The sequence below is a fragment of the Gymnoscopelus microlampas genome, assembly GCF_963454915.1.
Source record: "Gymnoscopelus microlampas genome assembly, chromosome: 5".
Lineage (NCBI taxonomy): Eukaryota > Metazoa > Chordata > Actinopteri > Myctophiformes > Myctophidae > Gymnoscopelus > Gymnoscopelus microlampas.
Window position 1 is genome coordinate 13,684,201 of NC_139942.1, and position 19,833 is coordinate 13,704,033.

The following is a 19,833-nucleotide window of genomic DNA, read 5'->3' on the forward strand; positions in this document are numbered from 1 at the left end:
CGAGCCAAGCCGTCATCTTATGATATAGGCTACTGTGTGCAAAATACTCATATCACAGCTCAAAAGTTGTACATGTCACAAAAGATAGTCTAATCTATTCATTGTGTTATAGTAGCCTACCTATTAATCTATTCCTCCATTAGCGAATACAGACAGACAGAGAGACAGACAGACACAGGCAGACAGGCAGACGGACAGACATGTGCCGTTCCATTGTACGAGTGGATCTGCTACGTTTGATGCTTTTGTGTGACGCTGTAGTATGATCAAGTAGGGCATTAATTTACGAAAAAAAACACAATAAGTGACACTGCTAAAAACAACAGCTACTGTACTCTATGGAGGCTCATTGTTTTATCCTGGGATCCAATGGAGAAATATGAGATTTTTTCTAGTTTGTGCATAAATATGCTTACATGTAGAGAAAGCAACCAGTTATATAGTTAGTTACAGTATGTAACTCACACCGGACCTGAGATCTGCATAATCCGTGTCCTCTTTTAAGAACAATCTGACTTACATGACCTTTCTGTTCACCCAGGTCTTGGTGGATATTATGTCTGTGTTTGCGTGTGTGTGTGTGTGTTTGCAGTTGCCATACACTGTGGACATACAGTATGTATGTGTGTGTGTGTGTGTGTGTGTGTGTGTGTGTGTGTGTGTGTGTGTGTGTGTGTGTGTGTGTGTGTGTGTGTGTGTGTGTGTGTGTGTGTGTGTGTGTGTGTGTGTGTGTGTGTGTGTGTGTGTGTGTGTGTTAACCCATTAAGACCGGGAAAGTATCAGGGTCATTTTAGATTGTTCTGTTGGCTATTCAAAAATAACAGATCTACAAGCCCACGAGCTTGTACATCTGCTATTTTTGAACATTTTAGAAAAAATCTTGAAAGTGTGAGATTTAGAAGGCATTTGTAGAATCGGCCTCCGGTCATAATGCGTTAATATCGTACCATGTGAATGTGGATTGGAGGAGTTTTAAATACTGTGTGGATGGGAGGTTAGGGTGAGCTGTTTAGTGAAGTCAGGGGTCGGAGAGGTCCACCCTGGTAAACTCACCCAAACTCTGTTAGTTGAAACAAATACAAGGATACGTATATCATCAATATTAATGTAATAACAAAATCAACAGTAAAGACCATTGCAGATATAGCTGGTTTTGAATGATAGACATTTATAGGCCAATATTATACCAAGCACAGTCAATATAGAGTAAATGTACAACTAGCCACGTCCTCCATTCACAATATCATTACCGCGCAATTCCATTCTGCTATCTGTACAGTCACCATGAGCAGGAGTCTCTGATTAGACAGCGGTCCATTATAGAGCTCATCGGTCATTATCAAGAAATAATGACCGATGATTGACCAATCAGAATCAAGCATTCAACCAAGCCGTGTAATAAATAATTCTAGACAGTGGACTAGTATGTACATATCTGGAGTTGTCCCTTGTTTGCGGCCCTACCTTTGATGTGAAGCACACCGAGTTTGCACCTGCATGAAATGTGTAATACAAATAAAACAGAGTTGACTTGACATTCCGATGCAGGTTGGTGTCGTTTTCTTGTATCCCTAAGGTCAACAGACTACATCAAACAGTGGTCCATGTGGTTACCTCTACTCTATGGTCCGCTGGTACATTCTAGAGTAGTGCTTCTCAAAGAGGGGTCCAGAGACCCTTGTTGTTCCTTGTGGGGGTTCCAAATTGGACCGTTATAGGTCTGTAACTCATAGTGCACAAATGGAAGTGTTCAATGTGTACACTGTCAGAGTTGTAGGGGTCCTTGAAATAAAAATTAAAACAAGTTTGAGAACAACAGTTGTAGAGCAACAGTTTCCTAAAGTGGGGCCAGTGGCACCCATGGGGACCGCCAAGGGATACCAGGGGGACCAATTGGAAAGGAGGAAAAATAAATAAAATGAAATAAAAATCCCAATGAATATTGTTTTGTTTATTTCAATTCAAATTAAAACACACAAGACTATTGTGCCCGTTTAACCTCTTTGAACTTGGTGTCCCTATTTTGGGCATGTCATTATTGTCAAACATTTTTGCACTACCGTGAGAGGAGAGGGAGTCCAGGGAGGGGGAATGAGACTTCTTTCTCATAGAACCACCTCTCGTTTTGGCCTTGACTGGCTAATTGTCCTGAACCCTGTTTACCTAATGTTGTTTCAGCTAAGCTTTGTGTGCTAATAACGCAGATGACAGGGCGTTTGAGCAGTGAGCACCTCATGGTTGATAGATTGGAACAGTACGGCCATCACGCTGTGCAGCGCTATGGACATGATATCCAAACTTTTTTGGTCGTGACTCGTGACGCAAAAGAGAAAATTGATGTCTCCCCGGGCCCCAAACTAGTGAAAATAGCAGATCTACAAGCTCACAACGTGTCGCATCGCGATGTTTTTTACTTACTTCTGAAGTATTTTTTTATGGATTTTTTGATGAATAATTGTGGGGGAAAAAAAGAAAAAAAAAATAGAAAATATTTTGAAATATTTTTTAAAAGTAAAAAAATGGATATTTACTTGCGAGTCGCAACCCATAAAAATGGGTCCGCGACCCACAAATGGTTCCCGACCCGTTTGGGAACCATTTATAACCTAACCTCAAAACCACGTCCAGCTGGTCGAAACACCAAAGAAAGAGGAAGTCCCAAGAGGCAAGCGCTCCTCAGCTCAAAAGGCGTTCTCCATGTCTCCTAGCTTTGCCGTCCAGTATGGATGGAGAGTCATGGAAAGAGTTCGGGAGTCTCCTGCACTATAGGAGACCAGTTGTTGGTGGTCAGCACTCAGCATGTATCTGGTCATGTTGGACTGTGGGTGGGTGGGTGGGTGCTAGGACCTTAAGCGTACGACCCAGCAGTGTTTTCGAGGATGTTAGTGGCCAGCATGTCTCGCGTCATGTTGTTCTTCTCTTTGAGCTTGGCCTGCAGCAGTGTGTGTTCCACCACGCCCATACGGATGTCCATCTGCACCACCTCCTGCTTCAACTTGGTCACGTTCTGTCTGATCTTCACTACAGGAGCTGGAAACACACAGGGCAACACAGATGGATACTGTACTTAGGGATGGGATGATATGAAAATTACACGTCACGATTATTGTGGCAAAAATAGAAATAATCAAAATATGCTCAAAACTTAAAATGCCACTTTTGTTAACCACTTGAAACCCCGGCATCCATATTCTGCGGGGAACGTCCGCCAAAAATAGACGATCTAAAAGCACACAACGCGTTGTGAGCTTGTCACAACGAAGTGTGTGTGTGTCCGCTGAAAGGCAAACTAGTCTCACCTCCATCAGACATGCTGCTGCCTTTCTCTTCCATGTCCTGTTTGACCTTGTCCAGCTCCTCACTGATCTGAACACACACACACACACACACACACACACACACACACACACACACACACACACACACACACACACACACACACACACACACACACACACACACACACACACACACACACACACACACACACACACACACACACACACACACACACACACACACACACACACAATTTAGGCATTTAGCAGACACTCTTAATCTAGAGCGATTTACAGTAAGCAAGGTACACACCAAATAGTAATCTAGGAACATACCGTACGCACACACACACACACACAGTTGTGTTTTCCACTAGTTTCCTCTATCAGAGCCCCTGTTGTCACACCATTCATCCCACAGTTTTTTTTTGAGAGAAGTGATTCTCCATATTTCAACTTTTGTTGTTTTTTTCTCTCCATAAATGAATGCTGTATGTCGTACGATAGTGTATGTTTGCACATACACTATCGTACGACATACAAAAAATAGTTGTGTACCTGTAGATCGTCTGTTTACGCTACTTTCGAAAGATTTTGATTGAGAACGTGAAAGTGGTTGTGTGTGTGTTTTTTTTTATACATACTGAACCAATGAAATGTGTTAACTAGAGCTTGTGACTAAATAATAACTACATTGGATGCATTGGAACACAGGTTATTTTTTTCCAGTTCCAAATAACTAACAGTACTGGACATACAAAGTTGTCTGGCCAACAGTGACGATATGATTTGATTTCAAATCAAACAAATCTATGGGAAAAACAAACTGGAAAAGGAACAGGAACTCTACCATCTGCTATTTTCGCCGAATAGGGAAGCTAGCTAGGGTTGATGTGGTTAAGAACCAGCATGTTGTTCAACTGACCTCTGCCAGTACTCTGGTCCTCTCTGTCACTCCTCCACTGGCCTGTTGGTAGCGCTCTTTGGCCTGGAGACACAAGGACAAATCATGCATCAATTAAACTTTGAATTTCTCTGTCTCAATTTGAAGTGTTTTTTTCCTGTGGTACGATAAGGGTCATCATTCTGGGGGTAAACAGTTCATAAACTAATCGATTGTGTTCGAATGTTATAATAAGTGCTCTATATTATGATAGTAATCATTGCTATAGAGCGTTTGCTAAGTAACAGGCGTCTCCCTGTATCTCCATTAGTAAACAGGAAATCCATTTTCAGGTTGGGATACCCATTTGATCGAATCTGGAGAGAGAATACAGGATACAGGAGATCATTTTCAGTTTACTACAAGGTTGGAGAGACAGGTTGTAAGCTTGTAAGCAGCAGTAACCCTGTTATTGAACGAGCACTCTATGGCACTGATTACTATCAAAATATAGAGCTTTCACTTTTTTTTTTTACAATTATTTTTTGTTTTAACCAAAACAATTCCCTTACAGCACCTTTAAACACACACATAGTAACAATGCATCGCATCATTAGAATGTTTTAGCGTCAAATAATACTATCTATTAATAGTGTAGGGCTTGACGTTACCAGCCACATGGTGCAGAGTAGCCGTGTTAAAAGTTACAAGCCAAGAAAAACACACGTTGGCCTCTATGGAATCCAAATGACTGAGAACTTTAACCCATGTATACGTCACTGGGTGTGGTCTGAGCAATGCAGTATTCTATATAAATGGGAGTGATTTACAATTTAGGCATTTAGCAGACACTCTTACCCAGAGTGACTTATAATAAGCAGGGTGATCACATACATCAAATGCAGAGAGACAGTGTAGTGCCTCATGAAACTAGGATCACAGGTAAAACAAAAACCTACAGTAGTATCAGTCTAAACCAGGGGTCTTCAACGTTTTCAGCCCAAGGACCCCCTAGTTGAGAGAGAGATGAAGCAGGGACCCCCTCTATTATTGTATAAAATTGTGTTTCAGATGAAACTTTTTTTGTTTACTTTATCTGCTCTTTTTTCCCTCTACACCTATACCTCTTTGCCAAAAATAGCCGATCTACAAGCTCACAACGCCTCGCAGCGCGAGGCGTTGTGAGCTTGTAGATCGGCTATTTTTGGCTAAAGTTCTCCACAGAAAAGGGGATGGTAGGGTTCAAGTGATTAAGGTAAAAAAATATATATATATATGACACAAAAAATTGGACCCCCTGTTGAAGACCCCTGGTCTAAACGATATACTATCAAAAAGAATAATATGTACATTGAAACTAAAGGATACCAGGTAAACAATGATGCTATCTAAATTTCATATTTTACATTGTGGTCAAGAAAAACAAGCCTAAGCAACAGAAACATGAGAACAAATGACCAAGGTACGTGTTTGTCTGCATCTAGGAGTGATGCCATAACTCGCTGAGTTTGGCCTGAGCGTTGCGGACGGTATTACTCAGTGTACATAGATGGTGTGATGTCATCGATGGCGTGATGTCACAGATGGTGTGATGTCATACCTCGCTGAGTTTGGCCTGAGCGTTGCGGTACTCCTGGATTAGATTTTCAAGCTGGTTGTTGATGTACTTCTCTCTGCTGCTCACCTTCTCCAACGTCTTAGCGATGTCGTCCTGCAGCTTGTCCAGGTAGCCCTGAACACACACACACACACACACACAATAGGCCTGTCACAATAGTAACACAATCGCCCAATTCGCAATTATTTGAGATAATCACAATTATTTAGTATAATCATCAGAATCGTCAATCGTTTCCAGGTTGAATGTTCATACATTTTCAAACATTTTTCAAAAGTAGTTGAAATAGCGGATCTACAAGCTCACAGGGTGATGCGATGCGTTGTGGGCTTCTAGGTAATTTCTTTATATATTTATCATATCTGACCTGTGCAATTTTTGTTTGCAGACCAGTACCAGATGTTTGGTACTGTATTACGTGAACTATCATACATATGTGCATGCATGAAAGTGCGGTTTAAAAATACACTGACAGATCACTTATACTGTATATCGTTGCTGTCAGGCAGAAACCAACTTTTGTATTTTGTTTTCTTTTTGTCATTTAAACCATTTAGACCTGTTGTAACCTATACATCTTTATACCTTTCTATCCGGGACAGCTAAACTCTAAAAGCTGCATAACAAATGTACAAACTCACCTCCAGCAAAAAGTGTAGGAAGCAAAAGTGTGTGTTATGCAGCCAGCACTCAGGCTCTTGGTGGGAAGGGAACAATGCATCCTGTATACATTGTGATTCCACGCTTTTTGTTCAAAGCTTTTAAGCATTGAAAGTTGCAATCAGTGCAATAGCGAATGGACTTCAGTTCCCAGAAGGACTGCATGGCAGGCAACCAAAGTAAATGGTCAGATCGATGATGGCCCCCGGACAATAGATTTAATTCTCTTTATGACAGAGAGACACGGTGAAGGAATGAGAGAGAAACTTGTTCTTTTTGAAATCCACTAGGTGGAGGTAGAGAGCCTGAAGCCAAGCACTCCAAGAGCTATTTGTTGTTGTCGGGTAGAAACCTTTTATCTCCGTTTTTCAACATTTTATCTTTTTACGTAAATTAACGCCCACCTTTGTCATACAAGAGCGTCGCATAAAACTAGTGAAAATAGCCGATCTACAAGCTCACAACGCATCGCACTGCGACATGTTGTGAGCTTGTAGATCTGCTATCTTCACTAGTTTTATATAAAAAGAAGGAATAATTTAAAAAAGGAAAGGTTTTGGACATTTTAGAACAATGTGAACTAAGAGGGCCTTTACTGCCTGCTGCCATCTCATTCATAATTGTCTTGTATGGTACTGGTTCTCAATGAGGGAATAATAATAATAATCTACCTTAGTTTCCTTCAGTGATGATTTGATGCCGTCTCTGTGCTGGTGCATCTGGTCAACATGGACCCTCCAATCCTACACACACAAATACCAACATAACGTCAACAACAGCGCTTGTAGATCTGCTATGTTCGGTGCGTGACACTGGCAAAACTATCACACACACACACACACACACACACACACACACACACACACACACACACACACACACACACACACACACACACACACACACACACACACACACACACACACACACACACACACACACACACACAGATAATTTTCTTCCAACCAATTTCAACTTTCCTAACAGTGTGTACCGTTCTGCACCCTGAGTGAGAAGTCACTGAAAAAGTGAAAAGAAAAAGAAAGAAAAAAGGTTAAAAATCCATTTTGAAGTTGTTAATAGAAACCCAGGTTTGTAGAATAACAACCTATAAGTGGACTTCAGTGGAAACTCTTTGCAAAAGGCTGAACCTGGAGTAGAGCAGGGTTCTGCTCTCCCTAGAGACTGGAGATAACACCACTTTTATCCTACAGAATAACTGTTCTTTTAAAAGTTTCTGGCAGACCAACAGGATATAGAAGAACGTTATTTTTTTTTCTTTTAGATTGGCCTCCTAGTATGGAACAAGTACCATGATAAAGAGAATAACCGCCCGTGCGTCCAGGCCTCGCACTAGTCCATCTGCAAATGCTTGACATGTTTGTGTGTATGTCCCCTGCGTATCTCGAGCACCGTCTGTCCGACCGACTTCAAACGTGTGCGTGTGCATCGCAGAGGACCCGAGGGAGAGCAGTGCTGAGTAGGAAGTTGGGCGGATTAACGGTTGTCCAGAAATATCTATAAATCCTCATATACCGATCTGTCTGTCTGTCGTTGTGTCCCTTTTATCCCCACATATGGAGATCTCTTACGTCATCAATATGATAGTACTGTACCCAATCTCAACGGTGAAAAATACTCGAGTGTTAATGTCACTCTGAGAGTGTACAAACAGAACATTTGTCCATTTGGTTCCATTTGCATGCTCTCTGAGCTGCAGACCCTTATTGGTTCCATTTGGACCTCTAGTAACCCAGATGGTGTGACGTGTGGCACTGTACCTTCAGGTCAGTTCTGATGGTGACTTTGAGCTGAGGCAGGACTCTCTCCAACTCCAGGTTCCACTCTGCTGCATCCACTGTCGACTCCAAGATCACTGCTGGTTTACCTGACTGATCCGATTCCTGAGAGAGACAGAGAGACAGAGAGGTTTGCCAAACCAACATCTTGAAAAATGGGATAAAGACCAAATTGAGACCCTGCACACACAGAATTTTAGAGCAGAACTAGGACGATACCCGCTCATTATCTAAATTAAGTATTTACATTTCATAACCACCTACAGGTAATAGAAAGTGACCCGGACACACTCCATAATGTAACATAGGGAGCTCCACTGATCTCATTCCCCCCGGATTCGGCACAAACATGGGGATGAATTTATTCTGCTGTTATGCCACCAAAATGTGGAATGCCCTGCCAACAGCCCTATCCTCCTTCAAAACCGCCATAAAAGAGCACCTGTCTGCAATTGGCAACTGGACCAAGACGTCTTATAGAAGTCTTCTAGCTTGCCAAAAGAAATGACCCCACACTGTTTTTCTGTAAATATACTTTTACTGCTCCTAGTGTTGATGATTTCTTGTATACTGTATGTCTTTATACGTCTTGATGAATTGAATACACATGACCACAACGGAAACAAGCCCTCAGGGCTTTTTGTGTTATCCTTTTAGCATTATTGTATAACTGTGCCTCTGTACTTTTTGAAAACTGTTAATTAGTATTCAACCAATCAAAACAAAGCCCTCACGTACAGAGGAACCCTAGAGAGATGCCCCCCCTCAGCCAGCTGGTTCTGGGACTGTGCACAAACACAGAAACCCCACTGGACTAAACCGAATGATGAGAAAACAAAAAGAAAGCTATGTGACACATTGGAAAGAATCAACCCCAAAAGCAGATTAACCCATTAATACCTGAGGCCGATTCTACAAGTGTCTTCTAAATCCTAACATTTTCTTCTTTTTTTTAAATGTTTTTTGACAGAACAAAATAATTGAAAAATAAATGTTGCTATATCAGTGGTGCTTAAACTTTTTCATGTCAAGGACCACCCAAAATTATATGTATTTGGCTGCGGACCCCCATCTGAACATTTAGTTCCAGGAACCCCCAGAAGCAAATTTGAGTAAAAAAAAATGTTTAAAAAAAATTCATTTGAGTTGCACAAATGTATGTTTAAAAAAAATAGCAGATCTACAAGCTCATAGCGCGGCACTCGGTGCCGCGCTATGAGCTTGTAGATCTGCTATTTGTTTAATAACCAAAGATATCTAAAAATGACACAGATGCTTTCCCGGTCTTAATGGATTAACTAGGATGCTATTTGGCCATAAACAGAGAACACACAGTGGCAGAATACCCGACAACTGTGACTAATCCAAAACAAAGAAAAGCCTTGAATATGTACAAGACTCAGTGAGCACAGTCTTGCGATGGAGAAAGGCCCGACACAGGCAGACCTGGCTCCCAAGAGAAGACAGACAATATGGGACACATACTTCCCATTACAATCACACAAAGAAAGTTTGAAAACATGACGAAACGGAATTAAAACCGAGCTGCTGTGACAGGAAACATTAAAGACTACTAAGCATATACTGTATGCACTGCACTGGTCTTACTAATTATAGCTCTGATATATTTAGTGTAGCAGTGGTTCTCAAACTTTTTTAATTTCAAGGACCCCCATAACTCTGAGTTACACACCGGTAAGGGGCCATTTGGAAGCAGAGTGTTTCCAGTGAGCCAACATGCACAATATCAGCACCCTGACTCTGTTTGACCAGAATGGAACAGAGCCTTCATTAGTATCATTGGTACCTCTGAAGGAAGTAAGGGCAGAGGCCCAATTTCTTTCCAATATGGCTGCTGTGCATAGAGCCTCTATACATGGTGGTTCTAGCTAGCAGCAGTAGCTCTACTGCACAGTCTCCCCAGCAGACCTGCCATCTGCAGCAGAGAGCCGACGCCTTCGCACACCCTCATCTGGGTGTAACCGATCTCCTTGATGAAGTCCAGCTTCAAGTCCTCAGGCATCTGGACTCTCTTACACACCCTGAAGACGTTCCCTATGATGTCCTCCGGAGAGTAACCCTTGGCCCACATCTGCTCCATGACCTTGTAGGCCTCGTCCACGTTGGCTTCCGCACAGTATCCCAGCATGCTTTTCACCAGGACCGGGTGCGGCTCGTCGCACACCCTGTAGACGTTCTCGCCGTCGATGTGACCAAAGGCCGCGTGAGTGGCCTGGAGGTTGTTGAGGGCCTGTCTCATGTCCCCCTGCGCGGTGAAGACGATAGCGTCCAGGCCGCCGTCGGACGCGCTCAACTTCTCTAGTTCAGCCACTTGGCGCAGCCTGGCCAGGATGTGCTCGTCCCTCAGCGCGGAGTAGCGCAGCACGGCGCAGCGCGACTGGACGGCCTCGATGATCCGGTCCGAGGCGTTGCACGCCAGGGCGAAACGAGTCGTCTCGGCGTAAACCTCCATGGTTCGACGGAGAGCCTGCTGCGCTCCGTCCGTCATGCTGTCCGCCTCGTCGAGGATGATTATCTTGTGCCGTCCCGCGGGCAGGGCGACTTTCTTCCGGGCGAACGCCTTGATTCGATTCCTCACCACGTTGATCCCTCTATCGTTCGAGGCGTTCAGCTCCAACACGGCGTCTCTCGCTGAGGCTCCGAGCAGAGCCCTGGCTAAACACAGGATGCTGGTGGTTTTGCCGGTGCCGGGAGGACCTGCTATGAGGATGTTGGGGACGTTCCCCTTGCGGGACAGCGCCTCCAGTCGGCCGACGCTCTCGTGGTTGCCCACCACCTCGTGCAGCTTCACGGGTCTGTACTTCTCCACCCACGGCAGCTCGTAGCTCTTCACCGCCGTCTCCTCTTCAACCATGTCCACATCCATGTTTCTGTTTTAAAGAACCAGGAGTAACCAGGTAAACAGGAAATGCCCTGTTTTGGGTATTTCCTGCTGAGAGCAGTTTTTTCTCGACAGGGCCAGAGCCTTGTATTAGAGAGTTCTGTCAATGAGAAACAGCACCGGCCACATGGTTCATGTAAACTTGAAATAGTGACAAACGCTCATAGACTCCAGTGCATTCCATAAACGTCCGGTTCAGGGCTTTGTCACTATTCACCAATAGAAGGCTCTGTAGAAGAGTGGCCCGATGAAGTGAACGGAGGTGACGCAACTCTCCTTAAATGGCTCTGGGCAGGGATAAACACCTCACCTGATGACACGCTCAGGTCAGTTTCAGTGATGTCATCAGTGTCATCTGCCAAGATGTCTGAGCTATACCCAAGAGTGCAAGCTTACGGGTTCTTTATAATGTTTTAATGTGAATATAATGAGGGTCTTTAAATGTAGCTTTTGGCGTATTGATGACGTCATATTGATTACATACTTGGGTCATCTCCAAATGTGAGCAGGTGATTAGTTGATATGCTGTATAAGAAATACATCAAAATATCGTCTCAGTCGGGTGGAAACCTCTGTTACTTTTCAGGATTCAAATTAAAAAACTTTGTGCCGCATTTCGAGCTTGTGGATCCGCTACTTTTGATACTTTTGTGTGATGCTGTAGTTTGATGAAGTAGGGCATTAATATGGAGATAAGAGATTTCTGCCTGACAGCAACGATATATAGGAAATAAACCAAAATATAAAAAAAAACAAAAAAACTTGCTTCTTGATTATTTCAGATCAAGTCGGTTATTGGTTCTAAACGTCGGCATTGATATCATTTATTTTGGGTTAATTGGCCAGCCCTACATCCTTCTCCTTTGATCTCTACAGTGTGTGATCCAGACCAGAGGTCTGGTTCCGCCCAATTACTGTCACTGTACAGAGGTGACCTTTTGTCATTATGTTAATGTCCAACAGCTGAGACAGGAGCGTCTGAAAGATCAATGATGCAACTGGCGTTATTAGTCACAGTCAGCAGCTGCTACCCGTCCCGCCCACGTCATCAAAGCACTCGCCAGTCGCCACTCAGTATTACAACCCACAAAAAGGGACATGAGGAGTAGTGTCGTGACAAGAGCCGTCGCGATTACAACATTTTAACCCATTAAGACCTGAGGCGATTCTTAATTTTTAAGAATCAGTTCAGTTAAGAAACAGTTCTTTGAAAAGAAAATCCCTTTTTAATTTTTTTTTTTTTTTCAAAAATAGCAGATCTACAAGCTCAAAGCGCGGCACTCGGTGCCGCGCTATGAGCTTGTGTATCTGCTATTTTTGAATAGCCAAAGAAATCTAAAGTGACACAGATGCGTTCCAGGTACTTAATGGGTTAAGTTGACGATGAATTGCCTTACAAATAATTGCGATTAACGGTTTAATCGCATGTTTGGCATTGAACACTGGAACCTATGAATACAATTTTGTATTTCCATTTGCCTTTTAGGCTTCGTAATAAAAAAAAAAGAATTGTAAAATAGCGGAAATAGCTGATCTGCAAGCTTACAACGGCACACATTATGTAGATAAATGAAAACAAGTTAAAACACGGCCCCCTCACATATTAGAAGGACAATATCGGTCACCAGAACTAAGGATGGGTGTTTTTGATGAATCCATCATGGTTAATATGGATTGACTCACGCTCGAACAGTGCACTTGCTTCCTTACTTAAATGAGAAAATGAGAAAAGTATACTATTATTTATCTTGCCTTATTACTTTGTTGCACTCTTATTAAAAGCATTGATGTTTAAGTATATGTTTGTTTATGTTCTGTAAACTTTTTGTTCTACTGCTACCTGAAACTGGGCTCCCTCGTCAAAGAGATCTTGTATCTCAATGGGGCTTCAACTGTATAAATAAAGGTCAAATAACAAATACAATATTTGCTGTCTCTCTACTGTCATGTGAAAAGAAAAGCAAAAAAGAAATGCAGAGATTAGTTCCGGACAAACAGACAGACACATAGATCCTCTTACAGGCGACTAGCCTCCTGCAGAGCCAATAAGGGCGTTAACGAGGGAACTCACGTTGTGACTGGTGCGTGACTTGAGGACTTCCAGGTCAATGGCGGTCTCCTCCTGGTCCTCTGGCTCCTCCTGGGGTCATGATGGACAAACGACAACCCAGAGTTAAAAACACCACGGAACATCTGATTAGGGCTGCGACAAATAATAATAACTATTCATGTGGTGCATTGTGAGCTTTTTATGTGACACCGTTGTACAACTAAGTACAAAATAAATAGGGCTTAAAGTGGCACTATGTAACAGTTTTTAATGAATTAATTAATTAATTAATCTGTATGGTAGAGTATGTCAATACAATATAACTTATACAATTGGGGTGGTTGTATTGTCTCCCTGCTCTTCTATTGAGACATTTAGATTGTGTCAAAGGTCATTTCTCACCTAGACACAGGATCTGACAAGAATTTTGACCTGATGGTCAAGATCCAATTTATCCCCTGAGCAAGCAGGCAGGCTCTAATAACTCAATGGTAAAAATAATTCAACACTTGCGCAGGAAACCGGGTTCAAATCCGGGGTAGAAGAGGAAAGTTACATAATGCAGCTATAAGTTTGTCTGTGTGTTTTGAACCAATGAACAGTATTAACAACAGCGTGTGACTACATAATAGCTACATTTCATCCATTGGAACACAGGTTATTTTTTTTTCATTTCCTGAAAAGTAATAGTTTTGAATATACAAGGTTTCCACACGCTGTAGTATGATCAAGTAGGGCGTTCATTAGTAGATAGGAGGTTTCTGTCCAACAGCAACGATATGAAAGCTCAGAGACGATGCTGAGACAACCTACCGTCAACTCTTCTTCTACTTTACTGAGCGTGAGCTCTGCGTCGTCCTCCACCACAGACTCTTCTTCTGTGGTTTCTGTCGGATAGGTGGGCCTGAAGGGAAGAACAGGAAGTGATGTTGTCGCCGCATTTGACAGTTTATGGTTTTATGTTGGCCTTCTAAACCAAGATCGACACAGTCATACGATTGATACGTTTTTGTAGCGGTTTGTAGCATTTGTAGAAATATGGGGCCTTAAATGAAATTATTATATGTATTTGGCCTCTCATTTACAAAATAAATCATGTAAATATAAAATAAATACAAAATAAGTATACAAAAAAAATTACCCAGAAATACTAGGTGCCCACTGTTCCGGTTACCATTTCTTGCAGTGGAGTTCCGACAAGTGTGGCGGTGACGTTGACCTACGATCCAGGGGCCAGTGCAGTGTCTACTCTACGTATATTATTATATCAATTTTTCCTTCTAGATAATGATTCCGATAAACATAACTTGCATATTGGTTGATACCGAGTAGTGATCTAGGACAGTGGTTTTCAAAGTGAGGTCCATGGATCCCCTGGGTAACTCTGACAGTGAACAAATGGATACGGGTCCATTTGGTTCCATTTGTACACTCTCAGAAATATGGGGGTTCTTGTAATTCACAAGTTTGAGAACCACTGATCAAGGAATAAATAACGTTTCCATAAATAATTGTGCAGCTACAAGTTAGTAAAGTAATAATGTAAATAGCACAGCGATAGTATAAAACGGTAGTGCAACATCAACTGAAGCATTCAAAAGACAAAATGATTGATTCATGTAAATGACATATCATGTGATAAATTACGTGGTATCGGAATGGCATAGACTGGCATACTCGCCGATACAGCATCGGCAACTTTTCCGATACTGGTATTGATATCGGTAACAACTCTAGTGACTTTTTCCCTCCATAAAAGTTACCTCTTAAAGGCAAAGTTCTTCCTCTTCAGAGCCTCCTCTGCCAGGCGGTCCAGTACGTAGCACACCTGTTCCCCGGAGCCTCCCTTCAGCTTGGAGGGAGGGAAGTCCACCCTTACGCCCTAGGGACAACAATAACACTAACTATCAGCTTGGAGGGATGACAACAATAACAATACGGAACAGAATTAAACATAACGTTGCTGTCAGGCGGAAACAAGGGGCTAGCATTCGGATTGTAAATTGAGGCTAAATCCCTTCCATTGGGTTAGGGTAATTTTTTACCCGTTTTCAAGTTTAAATAGGTAAAAAGTACCCTTTACATTTCTTTATTGGAACAAGGCTTCATGATATCCTCAGAAACCAGTTATTTTAATGCAACAAAATGAATTACCACCATTTTAGTTCATTCTGATGGTCTCTATAAAAAAAGTGTGGTGTTAAGGGTCGAATATGACCCGGCAGAGAAGTGTGGCTCAATTCCCCCCAAATTGTCAATATTCAATGTTTACATGTTTGAGAGAAACTTGTTCTCAATTTGCATTTGCTAATAGGAGTAAGATAAAGTTTGGCTTTATGAAAAATAAATGACTTTTTACCTTCTATGGTACTGCATATGGGTACATTTTTACCCTTAACATCACAGATGTCACTATTTTTAAAGTTAAAAAAGTTTTTAAAGTTTAAACAAGTATTTCATTTTTGGAAGTGTGTTCGAATATAATATATCTAATAATCTATTATAGCTAGATAACATCATTATCCATTGTCTTCATCAAACTTAAAAAAGGGATATTTACTCATGACCCATAAAAAAACGGGTCTGTGACCCAAAATGGGTCCCAAGCAAAATGATGTATTAGACCATCAACCCTCATTTGATAAAATTATTAATCTGTGACTCCAATCTACACTGTAAAATCCTCGTTATTTAACTCTAGGATTGTACAAATGTACAAATTGGGTGAAGTGCTCCTTTAAGTAATTTTTTTTTGAGTATCTGCACTTTACTTTAATGTTTGCAATTCCGGATACTTATTCTGTTGCTTATATAGTTGAGAAAACATCTCACTGAATACCAAATAACACATTTTATATTAAACTGGACATTTAGAATGTGAAAAATTCAACAACAAAAAAAGAAAAATTGCCTTAGAATAGGCCAGGGATACCATTGTATTATTGTTTACTGTTAAACAATAGCAATTAGTTACCAGTTAATTATGTATTGGAACATCAGACTCTAACTGGGTCTCATTATTGATCACAAACAGCAATCAAAAGGTGTTCATTTGGTGCAGGTACCAAACAAGAAGCATTCTTATTAATGATTCCACTGTAAAATACAGAAGAGCATTATGGAATGTGGTCAAGTCATCTGTAGTTTATGAATCTGTGCCATTTAAGTCATTTAATTTGATGTTTTATAGGTCTTTAGTGAACAGATTCGTTTTGAGGTGTCCTTGACATGAAAAAAAGTTTGAGAACCATTGATATTATAGCAACATACGTTTTTTCAAAAACTGTTTTGGAAGACATTTGTAGAATCCCCAGAAGCAAAGATTTGAGTTACAATATTCGCTTCCAAAATATATATATACATTCAAAGATTTGCACACATTTTGACGATTTTTTGCTATGCAGCTTGTAGATCTACTATTTTTGAATAGCCAAGAAAATCTTAAAATGACAGAGATGCGCACCCGGATTGAATGGGTTAAAAAGCAGAATGGGGTGTTTGGATGGAGGCGTGCTGTACTCACAAAGGCCCTGAGCTCAGACAGGATGTTGGACACGGTGGCGTTGGGGTCGTCGTGCTCCTGCGGCTGCGTGAAGGGCCTCCCCGCCGTGTTGATGAGCCACGCCGCCATGATGGTGAACATGAAGAACTGTTCGCCCGGGTTGGACGCCACGTAGGGGTTGGACACAAAGTAGTGCCTGATGGATGGAGGGAGGGAGGGGAAACCATTAGACCATTAAACCATTAGAACCATGAGGATGGGACGATTAGGGTCGGGATCCGGAACTGTTGGAATCGGATGAACCGGATCCAACCGTTCCGGTTTCCCATGTATTTGCCTCTGGAGTAGAAGTAAAAGTACTAAAATTTAGAAATACTCCAGCAAAGTAAAAATATCTCAAACTTGTACTTAAGTACAGTACTTGAGTAAATGTACTTAGTTACTTGTAAGAGCTGGTGTGTGGACTTCACATCTGCTAGACAATTACACTACCGGTTTTAATTTCAATATCCAGCTGAGTCCTTCTGATAGAGGCTCAGCCCGTGGACGGTGTGAGGTACAAATGGAACCCAGTGGACCTGTAAAAGGTCCATTTGGTTCCATTTGTTCTCTTGCACAATGGGTTCACAGCACTGGCCACCATGTACTGTAGCGGGGGTGGTACCTGGACAGGGCCTTCATGTTGTGCTTGGCCAGAACCTGCTCCTCGTAGTCCAGAACCTTCAGTTTCTCCAGCAGGTCCTCCATCACTGTGAACATGAGATGAGACATGCCTGGTCCCCTGTCGTCCTCCTCTGGACGCCGTTCTTCTGACATCTACACGCACACACACACACACACACACACACACACACACACACACACACACACACACACACACACACACACAGTGGTGTAAAGTACCTAAGTACATCTACCGTTACTTAAGTTCAATTTTGAGGTATTCTTTACTTGCTTCAGTATTTACAACCACTTCAGCCCTATATACGGTTCGCCGACTTGAAAATAGCAGATCTACAAGCTCACAATGCGTGCACACACACACACACACACACACACACACACACACGTTTGTGTGGTTTGTGTGCATTCTTTTGATACAGTAGGTTTATTTTATTTACCACAATGTTAACAATGTTATTTAAACAGATGCTATATGGTTTATTGTTTACCTGGTATCTAGCTCTGGTCCATAGCCTTAGAAGAGAACTCCTTCTAACGCTATGGACCAGAGGTACCTGGTACACAGCAGCCGTATTATGAAGACATTCACAGGTGTTACCAATGATACTAATGAAGGCTCTGTTCCATTCTGGTCAAACAGAGTCAGGGTGCTGATATTGTGCATGTTGGCTCACTGGAAACACTCTGCTACACCAGTGGGTCTACAGTTGGGGGTCCAGGGACCCTCATGGGCTTCCAAATGCCCCCTTACAGGTGTGTAACTCTGAGAGTGTACGGTCCATTTGGTTCCATTTGTACAGAGTTATGGGGGTCGTGGAAACCACTGTGCTAGACTAAATGGAACAGAGCCTTCATTAGTATCATTGGTAACACCTGTGAAGGAAGTGATAATATGGCTGCTGTGCATAGAGCCTATTAAGTATCAGTGTACACATTAGTATTTCGATGTTGTTTTCTAGACCTGTGATCCTCATCCTTACCTTGTTGTTATTATAGCCGATAGCTGCTAGGTTTGTTGTGGTTGTAACGGCAACCAAAGCTAGTCAGCTAATCTAGCTAGCTTGCCTAGCAATGAGAGCCATGAGAGCCAGGCGTCCCATCGTACAAACAGGTTGTATTATAACAGAATGTAATGGTGAATGTATTGTAGGAATTACAACACAAACACACAACAGCGCAACAACGGCGTCACACACTGCGTTGTCAATGACAACAAGCAGTGTTGCCAGGTTTAGCGAGAGAATCAAGCAACCCTATGAAAACAAGCCCAAAAGAAGCGGCCATGATCTTTAAACCTACATTGGCTATTTATTCAAAATAGCAGATTGTCGTAATGTGACCTGTTGTGATGTGAGCTTGTAGATCTGCTACTTTCAAAAGAATTTTGAGGAGAATGTGAACATATTTGGAATACTTTTGTTGTTTGGAATAACATTTTCATGTGGGGGTCTGCAGACATAAATACATATTAATTTGGTTTAATAAACATTAGACATCAAGCCCAAATAAGCAACTACACTTTAAAAACAAACAACGCCCCAACAACCTGCAACCCGCGACTACCAATATTTATAAGCAATTGCTTATAAATATTGGTAGCGATAGATTGGTAGTGTGTGTGTGTGTGTGTGTGTGTGTGTGTGTGTGTGTGTGTGTGTGTGTGTGTTTTTCAGTAAAGTTAACTTTACTGAAAAACAGGTCAAAAGTCGCTTATAATAAGCAGACCTGGCAACCATAGAGGGCTGGCAACACTACTTCCTCCGAGGTGGAAAGACTGGTGATGCGAGGTTACTTCTTATCCTTCTCTGTGGTTTCCGGTAGGCTGCTGTACACTGACAAGTGTAATGCTGCCCCCCACAGGCGAGGGGTTTTACTGTTTTATCGTCCTACACTTTAGAATACAGAGAAAGCTCAAGACTGCTTTCCCAATGTGTGTGTGTGTGTGTGTGTGTGTGTGTGTGTGTGTGTGTGTGTGTGTGTGTGTGTGTGTGTGTGAGCGAGCATACAATAACAACACACACACACGCACGCACGCACGCGCGCGCGCGTGTGTTTGTGCGTGTGTACAAGCATACAATAACATTGTATTGTACTATATGTTGTCTGTCTTGTGAGATACTGCCAGGTTGAAGGCTGCCTCTGCCCTCCTGTCTACTGTGTGACTCAGTAACGTGACTGGAATCCCATAGTGTGTAATCCCTGTGTTTACCTAGCTGAGGATACATCACATTATAACTTACTTCATTCTCTGTCTGTCTGTCTGTCTGTCTGTCTGTCTGTCCCTCTCTGGTCTCTCTGGTGTCTGTCTCTCTCTCACTCACACATGCACGCACGCACGCACGCACACACACACACACAAGATATCTCTGCACGCGCACGTGTGTGTGCGCGTGTGTGTGCACGCATGTGTGTGTGTGTGTGTGTGTGTGTGTGTGTGTGTGTGTGTGTGTGTGTGTG

The 19,833-nt window shown here is 42.2% G+C and overlaps 2 protein-coding genes across 2 annotated transcripts; both read right to left on the bottom strand.

Annotated features, from left to right (window-relative positions):
- Positions 1-1,140: 1,140 nt before the first annotated feature.
- ift57 (intraflagellar transport 57 homolog (Chlamydomonas)) lies at positions 1,141-18,558 on the bottom strand. The gene is made up of 12 exons (XM_084058463.1): positions 18,357-18,558; positions 17,357-17,508; positions 16,714-16,888; positions 14,954-15,072; positions 14,004-14,094; positions 13,212-13,280; positions 8,221-8,343; positions 7,111-7,182; positions 5,762-5,893; positions 4,204-4,266; positions 3,300-3,366; positions 1,141-3,030 (listed from the first exon to the last, which is right to left on the bottom strand). Exons 2-12 carry the CDS (start codon positions 17,506-17,508, stop codon positions 2,849-2,851), a joined length of 1,245 nt encoding a protein of 414 aa, XP_083914589.1. The 5' UTR covers positions 18,357-18,558; the 3' UTR covers positions 1,141-2,848.
- On the bottom strand, positions 10,124-11,125 carry LOC311045937 (replication factor C subunit 2-like; the record flags this gene model as incomplete). Its single annotated transcript, XM_084058009.1, has 1 exon — positions 10,124-11,125. The coding sequence occupies one exon, from the start codon at positions 11,123-11,125 to the stop codon at positions 10,124-10,126; it is 1,002 nt and encodes a 333-aa protein (XP_083914135.1).
- Positions 18,559-19,833: the final 1,275 nt, after the last annotated feature.